The 25893-nt window shown below is 43.3% G+C and overlaps 1 protein-coding gene across 7 annotated transcripts in view; it reads right to left on the bottom strand.

The window, feature by feature from the left end:
- Positions 1 to 25893, bottom strand: part of LOC120960182 (protein O-mannosyl-transferase Tmtc3) — a 140607-nt gene that overhangs the window by 17442 nt on the left and 97272 nt on the right. For all 7 annotated transcript variants that reach the window (XR_005752296.2, XM_040384201.2, XM_040384202.2 and 4 more), the window contains 2 exons: positions 10169 to 10350; positions 27 to 282 (listed from right to left, as the gene is read on the bottom strand). Coding sequence is in view for 6 of the 7 variants with exons in the window: in XM_040384201.2 (XP_040240135.2) it covers positions 27 to 282; positions 10169 to 10350 (438 nt within the window). In the remaining variant the exon portion in view is untranslated. The remainder of the gene's footprint in view (positions 1 to 26; positions 283 to 10168; positions 10351 to 25893) is intronic.

Below are 25893 nucleotides of genomic sequence, written 5' to 3'. Positions count from 1 at the left end.
GCGCGATATGAATAATTTCTACTCACCATCACAACCACGGCAGACTTTTGCCGATGGTTCTCGATGAATGCAACCCACACCAGCACACCTATCAGGCTGTACGCCCCGAGCGTGGCCAGGTTGCGTGGATCCGTAAACGATTCTACCAGCGGTACCGTTCCCATCGTCCAGTCGCAGCAAAGATCGCAAGGGAACAGTAGCAGCCACAGGTTGACTGAGACGAGATAGTTGTAGGACAGCTGCCGGGCTGGTGTTACCGCTACAGAGGCTGGATTGTCGAATCTGAAACAATGAGTAGAAAAAACAAGATAAATGTAAATGCGGTCCAAAAAAGTAAGAAAGTTTAATAGAAACTTTATAAACGTTACGGACAATAATATAAGAGCGGTCGAAGGCATAACAAATGGCGCAATCACGTTTACACTACGCTACCATGGGATGTCCCATTCAACCACACTTATTGAATGCGGAATCGATAAAGAAAAGGACATCCGAAATGGGAAAGGGAAAATCTAACGTATCATAAACCAAGCGACAGTTGATTAGTTGATCACCGTGCCCTAATAGCACACTCCATGGGCGCGTGTCAAAGGTCCCGTCATAAAGCAAAATCGCAAACACAGCCAAAAACGTTTCCACCGATGCACATACACGTGACGTTGCCATTCGTTGGGATCGGAAAATGAAAGAGGTCGCAAAATAATATGATCGATAGTAAACCTCATATTTTTACGAGAATGAAATTAGATATTTTATTGCTCACGGGTGTAGCGCACACGGTCAAATTGGCCTTCCCTTTTAGACGGCGCATGAAAGCGGGACAGTAAGAATCGTTGATGAGAGTACAAGCGGTGGCCCCCGGGTGGCCGTGCAATGTCGTACTCCGTCGCACGTCGTAATCGTTGGTGACATGTGACATCAGTGAGGACGACTTGGAGTGGCTGAAGAAAAAGTGACGCTGAGGCAGCGCATGGACTGCGGAGAGAGGGCAAATCTCGCCATTTCCTTGCTGGTGAAACCATCTTTCTGCACTTTCTACTCCGTCTGATCGCTAACCGGCACTCTAACCGTGTGTGCGGCACAACCATGCTAAGACCTTCATCCGGTGGTAGTAGCGCAACAAAGTAACATTTCCACGAGCCAATCTCGTCAGCATTGGAGTCACAACCGTTTTGTGAAGGATTTTTTTTGTTACCTTTCCTCCCCCTTCTCTGCGTGCGCCAGCGCCAAGCGGGAGTGGTACTTCTCGAAAGCACCTCTGTCAGCGCAATAAAAGGTAGAAAAAAAGAAAACTGAAACATTCAACGCACGCACACAGGTTGTTCCGGCGTTCGGCGGGACCGAACGGATCGGGGCCTCACGGACGGAATCCTGTCACCGCCGAAAGGAACCAGAGGAAAGGGCAGTGTGAATGACAACGGCGGTGCGGAAAACAGTTATCCTTGACGATCCTTGAAGCCGCGGGTCTGGGACACTACGGCTGCACCGGGGGGAAGAACGAGCGAACCGAGCGAAGCTAGAGAAACGAAGCCATCAACGTTTTTGCTATTGCGCGATTTCACGTCATAAAACTACCATAAAGGTTAATAATTTTCCTGCCCGTGTACGCGCGAGCTCTTCCCGCGCTCCGCTCCGCGCGTGCGAGTTTTGCACGGCACGGGACACATTTCACAGTGGGTGGAAGGTTGTGAAGTGACAGGACTATTCCTGCTGTCATGTTTGCTTACTCGCTACTTGAGCAGGCGTGAACGGACTGCGAGGGGACTGCTGGGTGCTTTGTACAGCCCTGTGCGCATATAACGCGGCGCATGAAACAGGAGTTAGTGGCAAAGTTTGAAGCAAACAGGTGTTAGAAAAAATAGCTTGTTTCAGAGTGATAGTGGCTTTAATGCTTTAATAAATCTTGATAAAACTTATTCAAAATACTTATAGCATTTCCTATAAAGATTTTTAACGCAGACAGGCAACAGCGAGTGTCTCTTTGGTGGGGTATTAACATACACAGGACGGAAAAAATAATTATTAATGCCTATTTGATCGTTTAATTGATTCCTTTAAATTAGACTTCAACAATTGTATACAAACGATACGTTTTGGTTTTCGCTTAATATGTTTTTTTTTTATGGAAATGTTGTTGAAACTTTTATTAATTTGTTAGGCAAATATTAAAATCACGTGTCAATATAAAAGAAAAGATGTCAATACAAACCACCAAAGAATTGTAGAATGGGGAAACCCCTAAACAATTACCAGCAATTAATCGATCAAATATTTAACGTGATAAAGCCGCGATGAAAATTATGGCATTTTTCTTAAAAATTGAATAACTTGTATACTTATTATATATTTTACAATGCTTTATTAATTTTAGGAACTAAACATAATACGTTTCAGTAAAAAAAAATGAGTCCAATGACTTGTTAACATCATTAATGTCAGTAATCAAAAATGAAAGGAATGAATGCCCCTGCAATCTCGTTGCTGCTGATTGTTTGCACTCGACTGTTGCCCGTGTATGCCAGGCGGTATGCATCATTTCGCCGCCACTCGAGGTCACCAGCAAACTGGAGTGAAGGTTACCCTTCAAGCGCGATAAAAATGCTCGATTGCCAAATTGAAGCACCTTTAGCTTTTGCCGGGCCCACCCACTCCCACCGTTCGGTTGGTAAATGGTCACGGATGCGAACTATGCGCCGTCTCGTAAAGAATGGAAGGCATTTTTGGGAAGGTAACAGCAACAGGACGATGGCAGAGCAGAGAGTGCCACGCGTGTGCCGAAGTGTGTGTGTGTGTGTGTTGGTGCGGTGTAGTAAAACATAAGGGCTGAGAGTGCAATAACTTTCGGTACATTCACCACCAGGGGGCAGCAGCGCGGGTCGGCAGATTTTCTGTACGTCTCACTCCGATTCCACCGTTCGTTTTATGGTATGGAAGCTTCTTCTGCTCGAGACCGTAACCGTACGCGCGCGGGCAGTTTTGTTTCAGCGTGCTGTTTCGGTTTGGACTCGTGGTACGTGCACGCGACATACGCGGCGGCAGCGGCGGAAGGAAGGAAATCAAATCATTCCAGCAAAATAACGTTTCCAATCAATTTCCTATTATAGCGTCGAATAGTTTAATGTGCCGGTGAGCTTGCTACCTGCCAGGGAAGAAGCGGAGACCAGCTGCCGGGTGGAATGGTGCTGCTGCAGTAGTTTCCCCCAACACGTCGTTAGTGTCAACGCGACTGGCGCAACGTTTTTCGCACAAATCCACCGTAAACTAGAATGTTGCAGAACAACAGGACACCCACCGACACACCGTGTCATTTTTGTCGTCGCGAAAAATAAGCTGCGGATGAAAGCGGACGGCACAGTATCACGATTAGATGCTAGATTGTTGGATGTCGACTCTACTGACGGCTGGTGTGGTTGCAAATATGCCACTCAGTCAGCAGCAGCAACAGCAGTTAAGGCAAGCAAAGGTGGAGTGGCTCACGGGGAAATATTCATTTTAGTTTTCCACCGAAAAAGCAGCACGTTCTGCGAACTTGTCGCCCCCAAAATGAGCTGTCAATTGGAAGGTGTGCGCTTTTTCGGCGGTTCTTTTATGCTCATGTAGTAGTGCGTGGAGAGCATCGCAAAACTAAGATCAGTTTACCCGGAAAAACGGCGAGGCAGCAGCCACGAAAACTAATCTCACGGAAGGACACTGGAGCGACGGGCTGGGCCAAATTGCGCGTAAAATTATATGCGAATATGGATACGTGGAAGAAGCTGAACAATGATGTGTGTTTGCAAGTACGGCTCCGTGTGTGTTATTTCTACATTGGAACACATCTACACAATGCGTGTCTTTAACGGGAGATCCTTTATCAACCTGAGTCCAGAGTTGAGGAACCGACCGAACCGGTCGGGTGAAGTTATTATGAAAACGAGATTAATTTACTCGCACGTGCAAATCGTTATAACGCTTAATTGAAAAGACAGCTTTTCGTGGAATATGTTTGAATCTCTGGTGAGTAGCGAGTGAATAAACACTGAATTTAATTAGACTCAGTTTAACATGAACCAGTACTTCAGAATTGAATTGGTATGGTCTAATAGTAATACATATTAAAATTCTTTTCAATAAAAACTATTTTTAAAACATTATTTGAAAATTGTCTTCCAAACGAGTGATAAATCCCGGTGATTCGTGAAATATTCTCGAATCGATTCCTGGCTTTTACATGGAAAACTTTTGAAGCTGTACAAACACATGACAGGAATTGTCAGGGCTCGAGCAAAGTTCCTACGACACTCTTGAATATTCTTCTTCTTCTATTGGCTGAACAACCGTTGTCGGGCAAAGCCTGCCTGTACTACCTGTGGACTTGGCTTTCAGTTACTTATTGATTTCCCCCCATAGCACGATAGTCAATCCTACGTATGGCGACACGGTCCATTTGAACCCATGACGGGCATGTTGGTAAGTCGTACGAGTTGACGACTGTACCAGGAGAGCGTCGAGACACTCTTGAATACAGAAGCTAAAATTATAATAAATATCACCAATTATAGTTTTACCGAATGATAGCAGAACAGAAAATACTATGGAATATTGTTAAACGTGTTATGAACTTATTTATTAAATATAGAAAAAAAAAAGAAATGATTTTCGCATGATGAACATAAAGAAACTCTTTCTTCCAAATATAACCAGTTTACTTGAAAAAAATTTCCAGCCTTTTTTTACGGGAAGTTTTCAGTCAAATTTTATCGTGTGAAACAAAATGATAAGTTTTATTTCAGTACCATCGTATGTTGTTGATTTAATGTGTGTTTTAAAGTTCTAGATGCTTCTTCCCCTTTTGACATACTCACAAGCAAACCGGGAAGAGCAAGCCTAGTACACTGCCATTCTATGCAACCGAACCGTATTCTATGACAAACATCATCGCCCGGGAAGGAGATTGTGTTGTTATCATAAATCAAATTAAAAACCTATCGAAAGTTAAAGTTTTCCCTTTTTCGGGTGGAATGTGCTGTGTTGATACAGTCGGCACAAAGTCCCACGAGCGATTGCAAAGCAGACAAGCACACGTGCAAAAAGTATATCAAATAGGGGCGAAAGTGAGAATATCGGAAAGAAAATGGTGTAGCGAAACATGACGAGTAGGCCCTTTCCATACAGGGGGACACGTATCCCGCCCGCCCGAGCTCTTGGTGCCTCTTGGTCGCACTTGGTTCATCCATCCCACCGACCGGGATCCGATGGAAACTGTGACCTATGATCTCCCGTTTTATGCATGTTTCACATACAAAAAAAAGCGGATCACGCTGGATCACTCGCAACGGAACGGGGTGGCATATATTTTGCTTATTTTATTTCGAGTACCCTCGTCTTCCTGCTGCGTTAACCCGCCATCGAAGTAAGCATGAGCGCGAGAGTGTGTGTGTGTGTGGACGACCCTCGTCAAAACATGAAACATAATTTATGAACCAGCAAGCATCACATGCTATCAGCTCCCTTTTTCAACCCCTATTATTCGCCCCCTTCTGACCCTTTTCTTTTCTTCTGCACATGAAGAGGTAGTAGACGAAGCTTTCTATCGTCGTTTTTACATTGTCTCGTTGTGGAAGTGTCTTGACCTTATTCTCCTATCGGTATGGCGTAAAGGGAAAGACATGCTCCCTTTTTTGTTTGGGATTGTGCCCGGGACAACGAGGTGCAAAGTGAGACGAATCGGGTGACGAAACGATGCGTCACGTATGGGAGGGATTCTTTATTTTGCGGCCCCCGCACCTACGGACACATTCTTGCTTTATGGTTCACTAAGCTATTCCGTAAGCAAATGAACTCTGCACGCGAGAGAGGCTAACAATTGCCGGAGCGGTGGTATTGCACGCGCCCGATTCAAGGTTTCGTGTAGGAATTTTATCCGATTTTGGTTCAACGGTTCAATGCGAAGGCACTACACGGGAATCTGCTTGACTGGTCAATCGGAAAGGTTTGGGCATGAGATAAGCCGATTTTTCACGGCTCTCCAAAGCTCAATGATTCGTGCAGCGCCGGCGGCCGACCAGGAGGAGAATTACAATCCACTTTTTGCTGCGTTATTTATTCGGCATGAAATAATTCCATCGTGCAGGGCGCGTTAAATCAGTCTGACTCATTTTTGCCAAACGCACCCGGCGTAAAATTCCGGCCGGTACATACCATTTACGAGATAAGTGGGAGTGAACGAGAGAGGGTGGGTGTCACATATTTTTGCGACACGTCAAACAATTTCCGTGACCGACTGTTTTGGGCCTCCGCAAGGGAAGCGCGCGGCATGTTTCATCGGCATGGAGTTTTGGTAATCTTTTCTCTCCTTTTTTCCTGCTATGGATCCTGCGATTTGCACCGTTCTTGCCAAGCTCTCGGGAGGTTTTCTGTTACATGCCATTGATTTCGGTCAGAGCGGATGATGGTGATGATGATGCCGGTAGTCGTTGTGGTGGGAGGTGTTCGATCGACCCTTCGGTTCGGATGCACTTAATGGAAATTTAATCATCCGCTACTGGGGATTAATTAATGTTTAATGAAGCCTTTCGTTTCGGTCGTCCCAAAGGTTTGATGATTCTTTTTTCGGATGGGATACGGTGCGCAATCATACCGTTCGGATCGATTTCCCTGATGGAGCGTAGATGATCAACGATGTTATATACATAGGTATGGAGGGTAACGTCGATAAGAGTCAGTCATACGATCGTTGATGGTGAAATTCTCTCGAAAGGTTTTGACATTTTGTGTCAAACTGGAAAGATGTAATTGAAACGAAATTGATGTATTTTTTTGAATTTCTGTGCTGATAATCGTTACAAAGACATTTCTACAGATTCCACAACACCCCGGTCTTAAATATCTATATTGTGTAAACGGCTTTTGGAGGAAAATTAAATTATTTTAAAAAATACACGATTTCATAGATTCCGACTCTTCAATTTCAGTGATAAACTTTATATTCACGGATATTCGACATACGACTATTTCGACTTATGTCTTGCTTTGGGACATTTTCTCGGTCCCAAATACAGTCGTATCTCGGGGGACACCTGTAGTTAATTTTTCAATTTGACGGTTTTACACAGCATAGGCGCCTTTCACGATACTAGCAAGCTTTTTATATGGAGTTTGATCGTTGACGACTGAAATCATGTCAACACTCCACACAAAACCTCACACCAAACTATCCTGCGAATTTCAGCCTAGATTACTTCATCCTCAAAGCTAGAATTAGATTCGAGTACCTGCTCGAAAAAATAGAATGAAATGGTGGCGGAATCTAGAACCAAAGTGTATGTAGACATACACTTAGCACATACACATACTTAGAAGAAATTCGTCTCATCGAAGATTGTTGTACCGAATCAAAAATGGATGTTTTGTTGTTCGGAGCAGTATTTCACGTGTTTGAAGAAATTTTAGTAAATAAAATAATGATTTTAAGAGCTGTTTTGTGAATTCGTCAAGTTACCAGAAAGCCTGTTTAGTTTTTCACCCGCCCTATCAAAAAGTGTTCAAAATTGGTTCTGAAAAACATGCAACGAGACCACCTGGTATACGTACACTTTTGAAATTTGAATGCAGGGATTGACAGATGTCTCCCACAATGTCGCCCAGCAGAAGCGATAAAAATCAACCTTCTAAATACATACACCTCGGGATAAGCCCATCTGTATATTATAACCACTTTGGTAGCAGCTCGAAAACAGCTAAACAATGCAAACAGTTGACAGGCTGAAATTTCAGCCTACGATCTTAAAAGGAAAAAGGACCCATAATTATTGTTTGATGGAGTACGTGCTAAAATAGTTCGGTGACATTTAAAGGGAAACTATTTAAAATCAAAAGCTTGTAATCACAAACACAAATCGCAAATTTTCTTAAATCCTACGGTGAACCGCTAAGTTGTCTTAAATTGACTTTTGTTGTCGAACGTTCGAGGCACAACGCTGTAACTAATAGAGGTTTACAATGTAGTAAATTTGGAAGCACTAGAAAAAAAAATATGTCGAGCAAAGACTGCCTCACCAAATTAGAGCAAACCCGAAGACGACGTCTTGTCGTGGTCGAAATGGCGATGCACTTCAAGCTTAACGATTGCTCTCATTACAAAACGCACACAAAGAAGTAACCGCTTACTAGAAGTTTCATGCAACTGCTAGCCGGTACAAGAAACAATGGGAGTTAAGGTTGAAATGAGTTGACCATTGCTTGCCACATGTTCCGACAATGGTCGATTGTAGCTGGAACGAAGGGGAATGGCGACCCGGTGTCACATGTTAGCAGATCGATAGCGGAACAAGCGGCGTCGGTGGTGATTGTCCGTGTCCAGCCAGCGATGACAGAGCGTGTGTTGAAGCTGGGGACGGATACGGAATGGTACTGGTGTGACCGGTCTGCAGTTCCTTCGCAGCACAGAAAGACCGTAATCCTAATTAAATTCTCTCGTATCTCTCACATCGCAGAGGCGGGTTCGAAACCATGTCAGGACCGTACTGGTCGTTTCCTCGGTCTGCCAGCTCATACGCGTGTGTGTGTGTGTGTGTGTGTCTGATTTTGAAGTTTGATATACGACCATAGGCATCATGTTCACAGCTCCCGGCGCTTTCGCAACATTACCGCACCCAGGTTGCCCGCAGTGACCCTTCGGCGCATCGTGTCATCCAATCGATAGACGATGAGCATTGTTGTTTATACGGTGGACCATGTTAAACCAGCCCCCTGGTACGTTTATCCCAGCCCAACACCGATGCACCGTATCCTTCCGCACCGAGCCGGTCTGTCCTTGTGCTCGACTTCCTCGGTTCGGTTCGTGCCTACTCTCCTCCCATCGGCGTGTGAGATTGCAGCAGTGCACATAGTTTACGGATCGACATGGTCGTAGCAAATCCCCCGGAAAATCACACATCGGGCAGGTGCGTACGGCACCGTAACGTGAGCTTCCCGTGAGGGAGGTGGCTTTAGCTTACGGCAGACAAGTAGTTTGATTTTACAACGCTTTTGCCTAACGCAGTAGGCGGAAATTACATTCATGGGTGATTTATCATACCGACCGAGAGTGTGCCACGGACACCTATTCCGTGCAGGCGGAAGCGTTGGACGCTTTTTTGCTACTGCTATGTTGTTAACTAACTGAGCTGGAAGGCAACAACCGTGCCCGGTTGTTTTAATGAGGAGGGATTTTCTGGTTGCTCAAATTGGGTAAGCTTCTGACGTGTATGCGGCCCATTGACTGCGTATTCTTGCAGGCCAGTCGTTCAGTCACGGTTTGGTAGCGGATCGTGCAGCGGATTTTAATGAACTGTAACAATGTTTCAGATATTTTACACGCTAAACGTACATGGACGTACGTACGTACATTAAAGTTGCAGAGGAATGTCATACACTCGTACCTTAGTTTTACAATGAAAAGGAGCTACATTATGTCACAGAGATTCGTTGAATTTGGGAGCTGTGTGAATTAACATAACAAAAAGGAAATAATTCAACAATTCTAAATTCGATTTCGAGTTTAAAGTGAATCATGTTTTGCAGCAAAAAAGGCAACCCAAATTAAAGAGATATCCAACAGATGGCTATAAAAGGCTGCGATAGTAAACTGTATTAATTGCGTTGTACAACACGCCAGTATAATAGTCAACAATTCAATACATTATCAGCTCACCAGCGTATCAAATCATTATCAAGATTGTCAACTTTTGGGAAACATTTTTGGAGCGGAAACTTGAGTGCAGAGAGGGTTGAGTATTTAATTGATGCCATAAACTACTATAAATAATTACCGGCGATACACGAACATCCTCTCCGAATCCTTCCCTACTCGAAAGAGGTCCACGCCAAATTGTTTTGAAATGGAGTAGCTTATAAAAGCCAACTATAGTGAACCAAGCATCGATGTGCATTAGCAGACAAATTAATCGAATCGTGCTGTATCGGCCACCGTTCGACATTCCCGTGAGCTTCCCATGCATCCCGTCGTGTGGAACGCAGCCCGGCTCTTCAATGTCACAAACCAATATCCGATGACCGATGGCTGGCACGAACGACCTATGGCGTCGTCCCCTCGACAGTCGTAATCAATTTTTCGGCCTTTGCATACCTTTGAGGGACGCCCCGGTGGTTTCGAAGCGTAGTGCACGTGCGCATGATATGTACTCACCTGGTAAAAACGGGCAGCTGGGAGCCCATGATCTGAAGCCGGGCAAATAGCAGGGCCACGGTGGTAACGCACAGGACAGCAAGCCTGCGGGAGGCTTCGTGGGGCCACCAGCCCGTCGGCAGGGCGAACGTTTTCCCGCTCATCATCGAGCGCGCCAGATGGTAGATGTCACCGAGTCGTATCTGCACCAGTGAACCGGAAAGGAGAAAGAGAAATAGAAAAAAAGGATGAGTGCTAATGATTGAATTATTCCACTGCCGTTGCTCGATGGACAAACGATAGGCAAGGGCTCTTAGGTACTGGGCGCAAGCGTATGCGCTGCCTGGAAAACTGGAGCAACCTTTGATTTGAAGCCGTTGCTGTTGCTTTTGCATCGCACACAGACATCAATTATTAGCCGGGCGGCAGGACTGTTTGACGCGCTGGTTTTGGAAAGGGGTTGTGGGCGCAATGTCCGCACAGGGTTGGCGAACTGGAACAATGGACTCAAACGATAACCAACCTTGATGAAGAAATAATGGCTCCTCGGGCAAATAGAGCACTCTCTGGTGTAGTTGACAGATGTGGAAAAGTCGAATGTGCGCTGCCCCTTAGGATGAAATGAATATCCAAAGGAATTTCCTTGACTCCTTTGTGAGGCCAACATTTGGGCTGGTGTAGGGACAAGACAACCGTGTGTTAAAGTGTATAATACGAACCGCAGGCTGGACTACACAGCTGCCAGGAGAATAACTCTATTAGCAGTGACTCATTCGACTAATGGAATTGTGTGATACGGGCTTCACTAAAGACTCAGGGCTTGGGTTACACTGAGTAAAGAGACCGTGGCAATGGGATGATGTTTTTTTACCTAGAAAGAAACAATTTTTTTCTGGGAAGACAGGGATGTATTTTTCCACAGAATGACACCCTTAAGCATAGTACTCCACCCAACACAAAAACACACTCACACGCGCAAGCGGACGATGAACAACCGCACACCGTCTGCTCAACGTTGTCCGCTTTATCTCACTCTTTCACGATGCATCATTTAGGCGTAATGTAGGTCCCCCTGTCAGCCTAAAAGGTGGGCAGACGCTGCTTCGCAGCCGGAGACAAATGAACACAGAACATAAGTGCTTACGGGGTTGCGTGAACCCTTTGCATCCAACAGCTTTCGGCAACCACCTAACAAGGTGTACGGACAGTGGGATAAAAATCCTATAAAACGTGTGCCAATGGAGCACTAAATCACATACACTCTTAAACTGACACGTACTACCGAGGTGCGTGGCATCGACACACGTGGCCCCCGTACTCGACAGCAAGGATGTGTGTGAATGAATTGTGACACATTTGTCTTTCGCAACCTACCCCCCTCCTGCACACTTGATGCCTGTGTTACCACCATAAGCGAGGCATACGAGATAATCTTACCAGATTATTTAATGCGCTCTCGACGCGTTAAAACACTCCCAACCGAACGATGCTGCTGGATAAAGAAGCAAGTTGTGCGATGATTTTTGTTCATCTTTTGTTGGGGGGTTTGCTTTACATTAGTTTTTTTTTCTTTTTAACTGCTTAAGCACACATTAGTCAGTAGCTTCCGGAGGCAACAACAACGCTCATCGTCCGCAACCTCCCCCAAACATCATTATCGTCAGACGCAAACGAGCTCACTTAAGGCTCGTAAACTATCTGTTTATGCTTTGCAAATGGACCCGTTGCGGTTGTTTACCGGAAGCTGATGAATGGGTGAGTAAATTTGACTTTTTTATTCATGCTTTTCTCGAGTAAAGCATATTGTCTGCGTAGCGACGCATGCGTTCATTAGAGAAGGAAGCGATTTAATATCACTACGATTTAACATTAGTAATTTCGAGTCGTGATTAGCTGCTACAACTGGTGTTGTATTTTCGTATAACTTTTACTCATTTTACATTTACAGTTAAATCATAAAGCCTTAACAATTTTTAATAAATAAAAACTTCCCATACTATTTGTATACAAATTCGTTTAACCCCTAAAATAAATTTTGAAAATGCTTTAGAAATTATTGTATTTAGTCGCACCAGCAAGATCACAACTCTTCGACCATCAAATTGGCTTTAATACGTAAATTTTACCAACGGTATAAATTATCATCGCGTTAAGCAAACATCATTCGTCCCGTGCTCGGTGTTGGGGCGAATTAAAAAAAAACAACACTCTGCTAGTCATAAAGCTGCTTGCTGTCTTCCTGGTTCGGCGGTAGAGCTGGCTGATTCGGTTTCCTTTTTTTTCAAATCGGTTTTGTTTCAAATTTTAAGCCTCGCTGGGAAAACCGAGGTGTAGTGGTGGCTTGCGCTTTGAACCGATGGTGGTGGCTTTCGATGGGTATTTCGATGTGCTTTTCTTTCCACGCATCCACCAACCACCAAGCTCACCACAGCGGCAAGGTATGATGGGGCCGATCGTGGAGGAAATTTTGCACCGTTTGGAGAATCTCCTCCCACTGGTGTGGTTGTGGTGATTGTTGATGATTATGCTTACCAACTTGCACGAAGTGGAAAGGAGAAAACGATGTGTGTGGGAGAGTTGGGAGGGGGGGTATAGGTTTTTCCAACACGAGCGTAAATAGTTTGCAGTGCTATCCATTATACCGTTCCCTACCAGGGAGCAGCGAGAGCTACAACACCACTTCACATCCCACAGAGTAGGAGGGATTTATTTTAACTGTGCGCTTAGTTTTGACCCCTCCCTACCTCCTCCGTATCTCCCTTCCACACCACCACCACCAACGGAATGGTGGGAAAAGAAAGCGGGTTGGTTTAGGATTGTTTTCGTGCGAAAGTTTCAGCACTGCCGGTGGTGGAGCTGTACCGTAAAACATTCGATAAAGCAAATACGCCCTCTTCCCGATACCCGGGTAAAGCAACGGCTTTGGGGTTGATCGATAGATGTGTTGGATGTAGCTTTACTTATTTCCACACACCGCAGGTGCACCGAATTTTGCGATTGTTTCGTTACGATTGAAGCTTCAAAGTGTGCACACAAACACACATACACACACCGAAACGAATAAATCACAGCCGCCAACACCACTATCCACGGTGGCGTAAACCATCGCTACGACCCGCCCTCCGTCCTCCGGCAGAGTGTGTTCAGCTTTTCAGTAATCACCGCATACAAGCAGCCGCCACACATAAGTATCAGGTGCTGTGCAAAAATTACACCAAACCATCCCCTGTCATTCCTAATGCAAGCGGGCATTTATGCAGCTCTCATATTCCTCACACATGCATGGCGTTTCATGCGCATGGGACATGGGAGGAAAGCAAAGTTATCATCCCATTTCCCGATATTATCCTGGTACGGTGAAATGGAGCTTTTACTATTCCCGCTCACTGGTGCAACGTGATGCGATTGCTGGGAATCATTAGTGTTTAATTTTCCGCACCGCTACTTACGTTGGTGAAAGCGTGAATTGTAAAACAAATTGTACCGCCCATTTGCCTACCGCAGGGAGGGTGCATTGTGCTTTAGATGTTTGTCGGTTTTGTTGCAGCAGGAAACGGGTGAATGTAATTATTGACGTTTTTACAGTGTGAGAGTTTGAGATGAATTGTTGTTGACAATTTTGCCACTGAAGTGTTGGTGTCGTTGCTTTGGCTGATAAATTTATCATATTATCGATTTAACCACATGCAAGCGCACCAGACTCGAATGTGCTGTAAATATTTGGTTGTAATTTATAACGAGCTTCAAAACTCAGATTTGGATCGATTGTGTACGTTAACAAAGCTTAGAGGGTTGCTTAAATCAAACAATTCTAAAAACGCATAATACAATTATATTCGATAGGAATACATCAGAAAAATACAACAACAAAAACTGTCTTGATAGCAATAACAAATTGATAGAATGATAGCAATAAAAAAATAAGAAAAAGTTCAAAAACCAAATAAATAGATTTTAATGTATATCGCATTAACTTAATGTATCGGTTTTACTATCTAAAGGGTAAGGTGTTGAAGCGAAACAAATCTTCTATCGCAACAGTGTATTGAACTCGTAAAGAAGTTACTACAAAAAGGCCCTTTCTGGTTGACGTTCTTTTTTATTCCCATCTATTGCCAGGGCCATTCCATCCACCTGGCACCTTCGGGCGGGTGGAATGTGGCATTACATTGCCGATCGATATTGCGTCCCATTCATTGTAGCTCTCGATGGTGGTGCACTGGGAGCCGCTTCAGAGCGGTGGCAACAGTCTCTTCACTATCGAAGTGTAATAAGGAATTCCTTTAAGAAGGGTTCCCCGAACATTCCGTGTCGAAACCGACACGTGCATCGGAGACTCTCCCTGGGGCATGGTTTACATGTATCAAAGAAACCTTCTTACTGTCGTATAGTGCAGTACCACACTTGTATAGTTTGGAAGCCTAGCAAAAGTGCCCTATTCAACTACACACATACACAGAAACATCCGGTGTTCAGGCTGCGTTCGTTGTCTTCGTCATTCGATGGGAGTGAATGTTTGAAATATGCATAAACCCAAGAACAATTCAAAATAAACCAACACCGGCTGTCGATTCATCATGTAGCGCACTCTCCAACGCAAGTTGCAGGGACGCACACAGAAACGCCAACTTAACCGGGATAAAGGATTCTGTATGAGACTTTTGTACGAATATAGCGATAAGCAGGGGAGGAAAGGCGAGTAGAAAGAAAGCAATGTAATCAAAGCAGCGGGATGCAAATTTATGCTTATTTTAGTGAGCTTTTCAACTTTGTACCCACAGCACAGCACCGTCACACGCAAAGCATTCGCACTGGGAAAAGTAAAGATGGCTTCGTTATCTAACAAGGAAACGATTTTCCACGATACCTTCGTGGCAATGCAATAATAATGCTGTTTATGAACGATTGGCTGTGGGCGCTCCGGGAAAAACGTGCACAAAACAGACCTTCGATTCTTTTCAACAAGAGATGGGAGGTTATCAGAAAATGTCGTTATTTGCCATCGTACCGCCTTGCACGGTGGAAGCCATTTTTGCTACAGCAGGATTTAAATTTATGTGCTGATGGTGACATTGCGTTTATATGCATATAAACAGAAGAGCGCTGGTGAAGCACATTTCTATAGCTGTTCGATATAAATCAAGGTAAAGAGGGTTTGCAATGCAGTAAAGAATGATATGCGATTGTGATTGATTTTTTACGTCGTTTCACAAAAAGTTGATGAATATGCTTCGCCTACTTCAAGAGGAAATATGTGTGGGATTTGGTGGAACTCCCTAATGATGCACACAACAAAACAAATGTAAATTGCAGAAATAAAAAAAAAATAACCTGAGCGTTAAAAATCCATAACATTAAACATGTATGACAAATTGCAAATGAAAAAAATAGACAATTCATAGTTAAAAAAAAACAACAGAAACGTACGTGCCAAACGTCAGCCTTGAAGGACTATCAATCATTCAGCGTGTTCGAGCAGAAAAATGTAATGTTAAATTTGCAATAAAAAACGATGAAAAATAAATCTTTCCTTTAATTGACACAAATAGATACAACCGTAATGTCCCGCACGGAGGTGTGGGATCGGAACGTGTGAACAGAAGGAACACAAGCGGCAGCAGCAACGACTGCACGTTGTGTACCATTAATCATATGCACCGATTGTTGCTTGGTACAGAAATTAATTTTACCTTCGTTTCATTTATCATAGTTTAAAATGAGTTGCCGCATCCCGGTGCCATCGTTCCACCAGCCACTGCCGCTATACCCCGCGAAACTTCACTATCAGCCGTTCATTAGTTTCAATTACACGTCCTGCTTTGCACAGCACCGATTGTAAAGCGTAATATGTGCGCGTCCTTTCACCTCCACGCTTCTCTTTCACTCCTCCCCCAACCCCTGTTTGCCAATGAGTGCGTAGAAGTAACTTTTGAATCAGTTGCCGTACGGTGTGCCAGCCGCATTGACGGATGATGCGAACGAAGCGCGCAACGGGGATGTCGTCGTTGCTTGGTGCATAATTTATGCGGCTCGGCTTTTTGAGGTAGCGATTGTAAAACTTCATCAACGGGGAAAGAACCTGCAGGCGCACAGCTGTGTCGGTAGGATGCTTTATGCGTGCCCAATACAAAACACCGATCGTGGCAGTTCGTCACGTGGCGTTGAGATAATTGTATGCCAAAAAGTGTGCCTGTAATGCGTGTAGGCGAACGTACGTGTGCGCGTGTTAGTGTGTGTCTGTTGTTAAAAGTTGGGCGAAAAACATATGTAATTATCGATTCAACAAACGGGCGTACGAAATGCAATGAGGGAAAGCGAGTCAAGAGCGAAGCGAATCATTTCTGCACATTTCAAACCACACACTGGCGCGCGGCTGACGGTTGTCTGCCCGGTGTGCTGGGATGGAAGCTTCACTCTGTATCGCAAAACGTTTTCCATGTTCGGTGTGGAAAGTTTGTTAAAAATTCATTACATTTTGATTTATGCTTACCGCGACGCGAAACTTTTGCCAGCATAATATTAAGCTGCTTTTATGGGCACGGACAGCATTCCAGCTGCCTTGGTGGCGGTTGTGAATAGCATTTTTTTTAAGTTTTGTTTGGCTGGGACATTGTGTCTCTGCTTTTGGCAGGGGGATTGAAGCACACGATGCGATTTGTTTGTACGAAGGAAAATTAAAAATGTGTTAAATTTAAATTACTGCATACCCATTAAAGGCCAAACATGTATCTTCAAAAATAAAAGCAATCAAATATTCTCATTTAAAGCCAATATTTTTGTCTTGAAAAAAGCCGTTAAACGTTTTTTTATTATTGCCTTTCCTGTATCTATTTTAAAACGATTCCATGAATATTTCCTAAATCGCGCAATTTTTTTAGAAATTATGCGGAATAAAATAATGAAATGGTGCACGCATATCCATGTTATGTAGCATTTAGACAACAGCATAACGCACATTGAAAATCGTATAAATCAGCACAAATGACAACCAAAACATCTAATTGTAAATAAATCTCCCTAATGTCTGTTGCCGGTCTCGTAGTACAGTCGTCAACTCGTACGACTTAATAACATGCCCATCATGGGTTCAATCCCCAAACGGACCGTGCCGCCATACGTAGGACTGACTATCCTGCTATGGGGGGAAATCTATTAGTCACTGAAAGCCAAGCCCACAAGTGGTACAGGCAGGCCTAGACCGACAACGGTTTTTGAGCCAAAGAAGAAGAAGGATGTCTGTTGCAGAATGTTTGCGTTGCATAATATATAAAAATGAAAATAAGAAAGTAATGTATTTTTTGGGTAAAAAATATTTTTAAATGCAAAACTGAAACAATGTAGTTTTCATACACTTCTTCAGCTGATATTAATCAACTAAAGTTTTTAACGAATGTTATTTAGTTTTAAATTCATATCTTGAAAAGAAATTATTCATTTAAAACGATCAAGATCTGCGTTGGCTGGGGTATATGAGCAAAGAATTACTGACTAACATTCGCCTAACATGTCACAAATCAGGTGAGAAAAGTTTTCCACATCAAACGACAGGGTAAAATCTGCCTGTCGCTGTTTTGCTTTTATTCTCACGGCAAACAAAATTAAACCCCAGTAGCCGCAACAGCAGCAGCAGCGAGAACCCAGTTAGATTGTACCACCATCATCTATCTTGCCATCCACTTTCCATCCGGGAGGATACGGTCGCGCACGAAAGGATGACATATGGCAGAAAAGTTAGCTTACAATGTCTCCCGAAGGAAGTAACATCCGCTAACCCTTGCGTTATTCCTCACCCCCTTTCGTAGCAACGCGTTCTGCACACCTTTTTGCAGGTAAAATAAGAAGCGTTTGCTACTTATTTTTCACCACCTGAAAGGGTTACATTAGCACAGCCCGCTGGGGTGCCCGGTAGTCCTTGTGCGGTTGTGCATTTTTTTTAAACGTAAAGACAAACTCCCCTCTCATGGGTTTTTCGTGTCAGGTGGTTGGTGGTTGGCTAGTGAAAATAAATGTGTACCGAGGGGTACGCGTCAAACTTTGAAAACGTTCCAAGAAAAAAAAAACAACGAGGTAGATTTCTTTCGGAGAAAAGTTTGAAAGATAATTTTTTGGGTCTTGTTTTATACAATGAATTATACAGAGAGCTAAAGAGAGAGAGAGAGAGATAGAGAGAGTATCCGTGGATGTAGGACGTTACTTAACAGCGAAAGGAAACATGGGAGCACTTGCTGATGGGGATCATGTGAGCGTTGCGCTTTGTTCCCGCTTCGTCTTTTGTGTCGCTCTTGCTGAATGTATCCTTAAACCGTTCTTCACAGTGACATCGAAGAAGAAAGTACGAGACCTGCATACGCTTTATCAGATAGTAGCTTTCTGCTACAGCATCCCCTGCAGTCCCAGCATGATCAACCCGGAACTAAATTCGGTCACTAATGTGATGTAGCGAAACGGAAGCAAAATTCGCGACCCACTATCTCGCGTAGTGAGACGGATGCTGGATACAATCTTCTGGAAGCTCGGGGCGCGCACACTCTTACGCTCCCACTGTTCTATTCTTCAGGTCGAGCTCGAGTGGGAAAAGTTTTCCAACATTTCATTTCCCAGTGACCAACACACATCCGGCGGTAAAGTGGCACTGGCTCGGCACGCGCATGAAAGGGGTCAAACCACGGGCGTGTTGCTGTGTGCTCTTTGTTCATGAGGGGATTCGGTGGTGTCTTCCCCTTTTTCAATATCGCACTTTACTCAGGCAATCCTTGGGAAGGATTTATTATGCATGATAGCAAGGACATGCGTGGTTCACCTACGGTAGGGCGGAGATGCATACCAGCCTCGAAAAGGGTATTCACCGAGCAACCCCGGTAAAGGAATGGTACCGGAGGGCCAGATTTATAACCTCCCGTGGCGAACGGCAAATGGATGGGTCCTGCTGCGCCGAGTGTCGCTTTAATATGTTCATCGACACCCGTGCATTTGGTGGTGTAGTAGAGTGCCAGAGAGGTGGAGTTGTTATCGAGCCCTTTCCATGTGTGCGTTTGGATGGTGTGTGACCTCCGTGATCACGGTTCGTTTGAACTTTGGCCTGCGGAACGAACGAAAACGTGGCAGTTTCGGCGGTAAGGGTTTGGTGGTTGGTCTTGGGCGGCTCTAAAAATAGCGTAGTAAAATCGGTTGCGTATAATTTATGGACAAACTTTTTTTTTTGTAACTTCTTGCAAGGATTGAGGCTGTGCTAGGGTAAAGGAGCTTTTTGTGGCGCACACTGTGCCCGCAGCTCGCCGTCTTATTTTATCAGTGACATTTTTGGCTGTGTATGAACGTTTGGGCGACAAACTCCTAATACGATTACTGAAAGTTAGGTAGTAACCTTCATCCCATCGCACGACAACGAAGAAAAATAAGCATCAGAATAGTTTATCAGTGGAAGAGATGGAACGATGAAGCAAAATAGGAGCTAGATTGAGAGACCCAACATAACACGAAATTGGTTTATCGCGATTTTGCAACCCACGGCGGGCTGATTTATCGCTGGCCTATTTGTTGGTGGAAAGTAACTTCTCGTCCTCTGGGTGTGTTGATGCAGGAATTTGTTTTTTTCCTTTCCTGGTTTACGTTTTATGATTCGAATAATTGGAGTACTTTTTCGTGTCACTCAAATAGAGAGTTTTTCGCAAGACGCTGTGAATCGTTTTATGGAAGAAAAATCCATTCCCGCCTTTACTTTCATTTTATAGCACTCGCGTGCGATTTCTTGATTAGCCTCATGTCTCGAAATAAGTTTTCTCGTTATTGTTACGCGCTGGTTGATGAATACGCTGGGAGCAAGAATAATTCCCGTTTCCTCTACTCTCGATCCCTCTCTCTTGAGAAGGCTGTATAACTCTATTCTGACGTATCGCCCAAAGTCTCACGGCAAAAACGAAACGATCGAACCGAAGGGTAAAGAAAATATGTTTTACAATATCCTGCTTTTGCAGTGATGCGTCGAACCAAAGCAAATAGAGCCAGTATGCTGGTGCTGGATGGCTTTTTTTCGTACATACATATGCGACGCACAGTGGTATTGTTTCGGCAAGCAAGCAAGCAAACATAGGAGAAAGGCGAATTGTTGACGGTCCAATGGCAATGTACACAACATTATGTTCCATGTGCTACGTTTCGCATGTGCTCACATCTCGTAGTGCCGGGCTGCTATATTGTGTATAGTGTCCCACAGTCCTGTTTCGTTGTTCTTTCATTAAAATGAAATATACGTTCGATGGCAGTGTCGCCATTGCTACCGTCTTCGTTTTGCAAGATGGTACTGAGCTGGTCGCTCATACTGGAACGTGTTTGCATCGTAAGAAAACTAATCTCCCTTTTGCTCGTGTGCCAACCTTGAGGCGGGACGGGATGGAGGACCGATGGGAGCAGTCTTGTGTGCGAGCTTTTTCGAAGCTTCTTTGTTCGGAAGGAAATCGCTCACATAAATACCGCTTACAGGCTCCAAACCTTGTCTAGTTGCTACTTTTCGCCAACAAATCCGCCTGTCGATGACGGGAAGATGAATTCTTGGGAACTATGAATGGCTTCACTTTTTCTGCTTAGTGTCTCTCTCAAGGGTGGGTATGCAAAAAGTGATCCGCATGCCGGCTCGTACCGTACAGTATTTGTCTGAACTCTTTCAACTTACAACCCACGGATCAATATAAATACAAAGGAGTAAGCAAGAGAAACACTCGAATGTCCAGGGTACAATTGTTGACAGTTCTCACATCGACCGGCTGGTGCTGCTTTATGCTCAGCCGGTTGCTGTTTGAGCAATGACGGTTTGAGCACACATCGTATTGCACAGTAACCTAGCGTAACAAGTGAGGCGCGGCAGCGAGTCGTGAGGAGAGATAACTAACAATACACATACAAGGAGACATTCACATGCGATGCTGGCTCTTGAACTGGAAGTGAGTTATCCTTTGGGGTATTATCAATCACCAGTCCAGAACAGGCGAAACAAAGACCCCGACAAATGGACGAACTGTTTGCTGGGAAAGGAAGGAAAGCACCGAGACAAATAGGAATACTTCTGAGAGTGAAGTTGGATGTAATCGAAGAGATAGAATGGAAGGAAAAGCATAGTTGTTCATTGCTCGACGATTTCTTCCTCGGCAAAATGTAAGAGCAAAATGAAGCAATAATTATTTTAAAGTATTTTTTTTTAATTTTATAAAATTTGTTTAGAAAGCCTTAACAAACAATACATAGTGATATATTTTTGCAAAATAATTGGATTTGGTTTTTTTTGAATCATTTAACAATTGATAATGATTGCTTTAAAATTTGTTTCAGAACCTGTAATATATTTTCATGAGATAATTGTGTATTTCATTTATTTTACACTTGCCATTGCAATTCAACAAAGTAAACTAATGTATATCTTCTTTAACATACACTTTTATAAGCAACAAGGTTTGTAATGCGATAAATGACGTCATATTGCCGTATTGAACAAAGCTATACATTTCGTTTTTCGCATTATTTTCATCCATTCATCGATATGGTCAATGGTGCACATTCGTTTCACTCGAACGTTGCAATGAACCGTACATCCACCGGCACAAGTTTACAGAGATAGCTTTCCGACTGGCTGCAGACTCTACTCAGCCGGTAGCCCACGTAACGCGAAGCAATCGAATATTTGAACCGACAGTGATAAATCTGATATTATTTATAGCTGCACTTGACGCATCGATTGACGTCTTTATCGGATTGCTTACAGCCAAGGGATGTGAGTCTTTATGGTACGAAAACGAACGAGGGTGTGCGCTTCGGTGCAGTCATTTTTTTTTGCACGCGATAAGAGCGTGGAAAAATGGAACTATCGATTCGAGCGAGTAGCAGTGCTTAGCTATCTTTCGATTGTCCAAGACACAAAGCTAATCACTTCTAGTGGTGATCCTCTAGAGGAAAAAGAGTAGTTGAATTAATGCATACCGATTTCATACGATTTGAAGCAACATAGAAAAGATTGAAGCATGGGTTTCATTCATTTTAAGGTAGTAAAACAATGTTAAATTAAAATAAAATGAAAATAAAATAGTAGTAGATGAAAATTGTTGGCTTTTGTAGGATGGAAAAATGAAAAGCGTATATTGTTAGAAAAACAACGTTACTAAAATGGAGGCGCCTGGTGTTTTGTATAATTTTCGAATTTTGTACTATCGAATTTTTCATGGTTGTTATCCCTATCAAACACATCTTTGTTTGGCAAAAATACAAATACGAGCATACAAATACAATTCTTTTCACGCAACTCTTTACTTTAAACAGTCATTTTATCAAGAATACTGCTCGGACCATTCATCATTGTCGTAGCAAAGACGACGACAATTTTTCGGAGCCCATATTTTTACGAACTAATCCGAATCTTCCCAGAGGGCGAAGGGATACGTTTTCGCGCTAAACTTTTCCAAAACAGAAAGGACCCATTTTTTTGTTGCTTCGGGTGGCTTTGGTTGGCAACAAATATTCTAGAAAATCTATCTCGAGCGAAAGCGAAATCCGCTCTGCTTCGGTCCCTTGAATCCTTTTAGTTTCGGTTCGCTTTTTTATTGGTTTCGTGGATTGGATTGGAGAGTTTTGAAGCAGTCGAGCACAGAGGGTAGGACTTTTTTGGCTGAGGAGCGGTGGCAAAGCTTCCATTTTCCCCAAAGGCTCGTTAGTGGCCCGCTACACACAAGTCCGCCTAAGTCCGCGGAAGGAAAATCGCGTCCCCCGTACAAGGGATAATATTCATTTATTATTCTTCTCCGGTAGAGCTGAACGGGCTGTGGCGTGCTTTTCCTTCCTTCGTGTAAGGATGTAAAAACACATACACATACGCGTGTATCCTTTCGCACAGCATGTGAGTTACAGTTAATCGATTCTAGGTTTTCTCCAATCCTCCACGGGTAGGATAGAAACAATCGATTTTGAGGTGGAAGAGCTAAGAAAACTCTCTGTTAGGTTAGCGATGCCGACGCCAAGAGGGAGAAGTAGTGTGGGTTAAGAGAAAGCAAAGTCAATTTGGATGCCACCCGCAGAGAGGTAAGAAAGCCAGAAGCCAGGTTTAGGGAGCGTGTGGGAATCGTTTCAATCGGGAGATTTGGCACATTCTGTTCAAAAACCCTTCGAATCCAAAAGCTTCTTGTGGTGCACATTTATTGACTATTGAAAAGGGTGCTTCTTTCTTGGTAGAAAGAGCACCATTGGATCATAACAAAACGGGAAAATGCAAGGAAATTCCAACGACATCCGATTTCAAACAAAAGCACAAAAGAATTCCTGGAGGAGGCTTTGCTCTGCAGTTTACCGAAGCCCAACTGTCTTCCTTCAAAGTGAAATTATATTGAAATACACACAAAAGAAAATCAATTTCCGTGGATTTGGTGAGTGTTTTCATACTCATAGTATCCCCTTCAATGGGTGCTGGCGCTGCTTATCCAAGTTATAAATTCATTGCTAGAAGGGTAACTGGTCAATGAAAACATTCCATCCCACTGCGTTCCCGAACAAGTACAAACGGGCCAGCTGAAAACAATCAATTTTCGTTGCAGGCGTTTAATTTTTCTCACCTTCGCTAAAACTTGTGCAAAGAGAGTCCGTCCGGGAAACGAGAATTGAGCCATGCCGAGGAAAACGAAAGTCCCACTAATTACTGGTTCGATCCCAAAATTCGTCCTAACAGCGGCTTTGCTAATGTTAATGACCACAGCTGACAAGGATAAACCGTACCAAGGGCAATGCGGTGCGGAGAAGCGGTCCGGGTTTTCCCTTTTTAAAATTAATTGATTTTTCCACCATGAAAAACGCAAAACTTTCTGCTTCACCACGACGTCAGATGGCGATGGCCGGAGATGGAACCGGTGCAGGACCATAGAAAAAAAAAACACGCACACCGGATTCAATTCTGAGGAAAAGATGTTGACAAAAGAAGGACGAACGTAAGACAGAAAGAAAAGGAACAAAAGAGTCGTACCTTTTTACACCAACGCAAACGTGGGGTTGAGCAAAAGGTACCCTGGGTTAAGGATGAAGGATAATAATGGATATTCCAGTGGTAGACCCCATTCATCGACACAGTGCACAGTGGGTGGTAAGGGACAAAAAAGAATTCCCCTCAATTCTGCTGCCCCATTACCCCGTTACAGTGTGCCAGAGTTTGCGTGAGCACATTTTAGGACACTTTCAGTGCTAAACGACTATCGGGAGTTGCAAATGTTTTCCTTCAAAATGTTTCCCTTTTCTGTGTTTTTTGTTGAACGTGTGGGCGTGTTCACGCTCATCCCAACTCAAATGAATGTTCAAGTTTCGCTTGTGATGTGAAGATTACAAAATTTCATTTCAAAGCCCTTTTGCCGTTCCCAAGTTTACCCCACCATTGCACGCATACCATGCACTCACTTCGCCCATAGCAAAGTGTAAAGTATTTTTAAAACACATTGCGTTCAGCTAAGGAACAAAAAGTCGGTAAAAAATTATCAGAAAAAAGATTAATTTTCACATGGTTGTGGTTTGTCTTGGGATAAATTAAGAAAGAAAAAAAAGGTTATCCAAGTAGGAAAAAAGGGTACAAAATGTAGAATGCGAAGCGTTCTGCATTGTCGGTGGGCAGGGACAAAAGGTACCAAATTGAATGCAGACTGAGCAATTAATCAAGTAAATTATGCCAGTAATTATGGATTGATCTTTTTTCAAGGGTAGACATTTTAATATTTCGTTTAGAGTAAAAAAAGCTCAAGTACAAGGTGATCTTAGGTTTATGAGAATGGGGCCTTATTTATCATAGAAGAATATTTAATGTTTTTCGTAAAATAACAACACACCGAATAGATAAAGGAAATGGTTACATTCGTTACTGCTTTTATAAATACTTTAAATTGAATTATGATTTAATGATTGAACATTTGTAATATACTTAGACATGTTATTATCCTTGTTTTTTTTTAATTTAGAAAGGAATGAATTAAAAGCCATATTACTTAAAACATATTGTCTTTACCATAATTGACATAAGAGTAAAATTATTAAAAGTAAAATATTAAGAGTAAAATTATTCTGGTCTGGTGGTACAGTCGTCAACTCGTACGACTTAACAACATGCCCGCCATGGGTTCAAGCCCCGAATAGACCGTGCCCCCATACGTAGGACTGACAATCCTGCTATGGTAACAATAAGTCAGAGAAAGCCAAGCTCACTTCACTAATGGGTACTGGCAGGCCTTGACCGACAGCGGTTATTGTGCCAAAGAGGAAGAAGAAAATTATTTATTTTCAACAAAAAAACCTTTTTTTAAGCTTCAGTCTATAATATGTTTTGATTCGTTGTACATGAAATTTTTCAGTATCTGCATAATCATATTCAATGAAATATTGGGTAACTGTTGAGAAGTAAAGCAGGATGTTGATTAAAATGTGTTTTGCAGTATAACACTTTGACCGCCGGCCTGACGTCACAGTTTTTGAGTGAGCACGTAGCGCATGGCAAGAGAGCGATGAGAGCGACTGTTTCTCGTGCCATTGTTATCACTCTTTTGTTTCATGGCGATAAGCGGCGTAGCACATGTCGTTCTCGTTCTCTCTTTCCTACCTTATTCGTTCTCGAGAGAATCACTGAGCGTCAGATGCAAAGCTGAACGGTGAGCAAAACCGTCATGCGAATTTATATGACACGGCGCTTAAAGTGATAACAAACATTACACCTGGTTAGCCCAGAGTTTAGGTTTGATGCAATA

Source organism: Anopheles coluzzii, chromosome 3 (genome assembly GCF_943734685.1).
Source record: "Anopheles coluzzii chromosome 3, AcolN3, whole genome shotgun sequence".
NCBI lineage: Eukaryota > Metazoa > Arthropoda > Insecta > Diptera > Culicidae > Anopheles > Anopheles coluzzii.
This window is presented reverse-complemented; position numbering and strand designations above follow the sequence as displayed.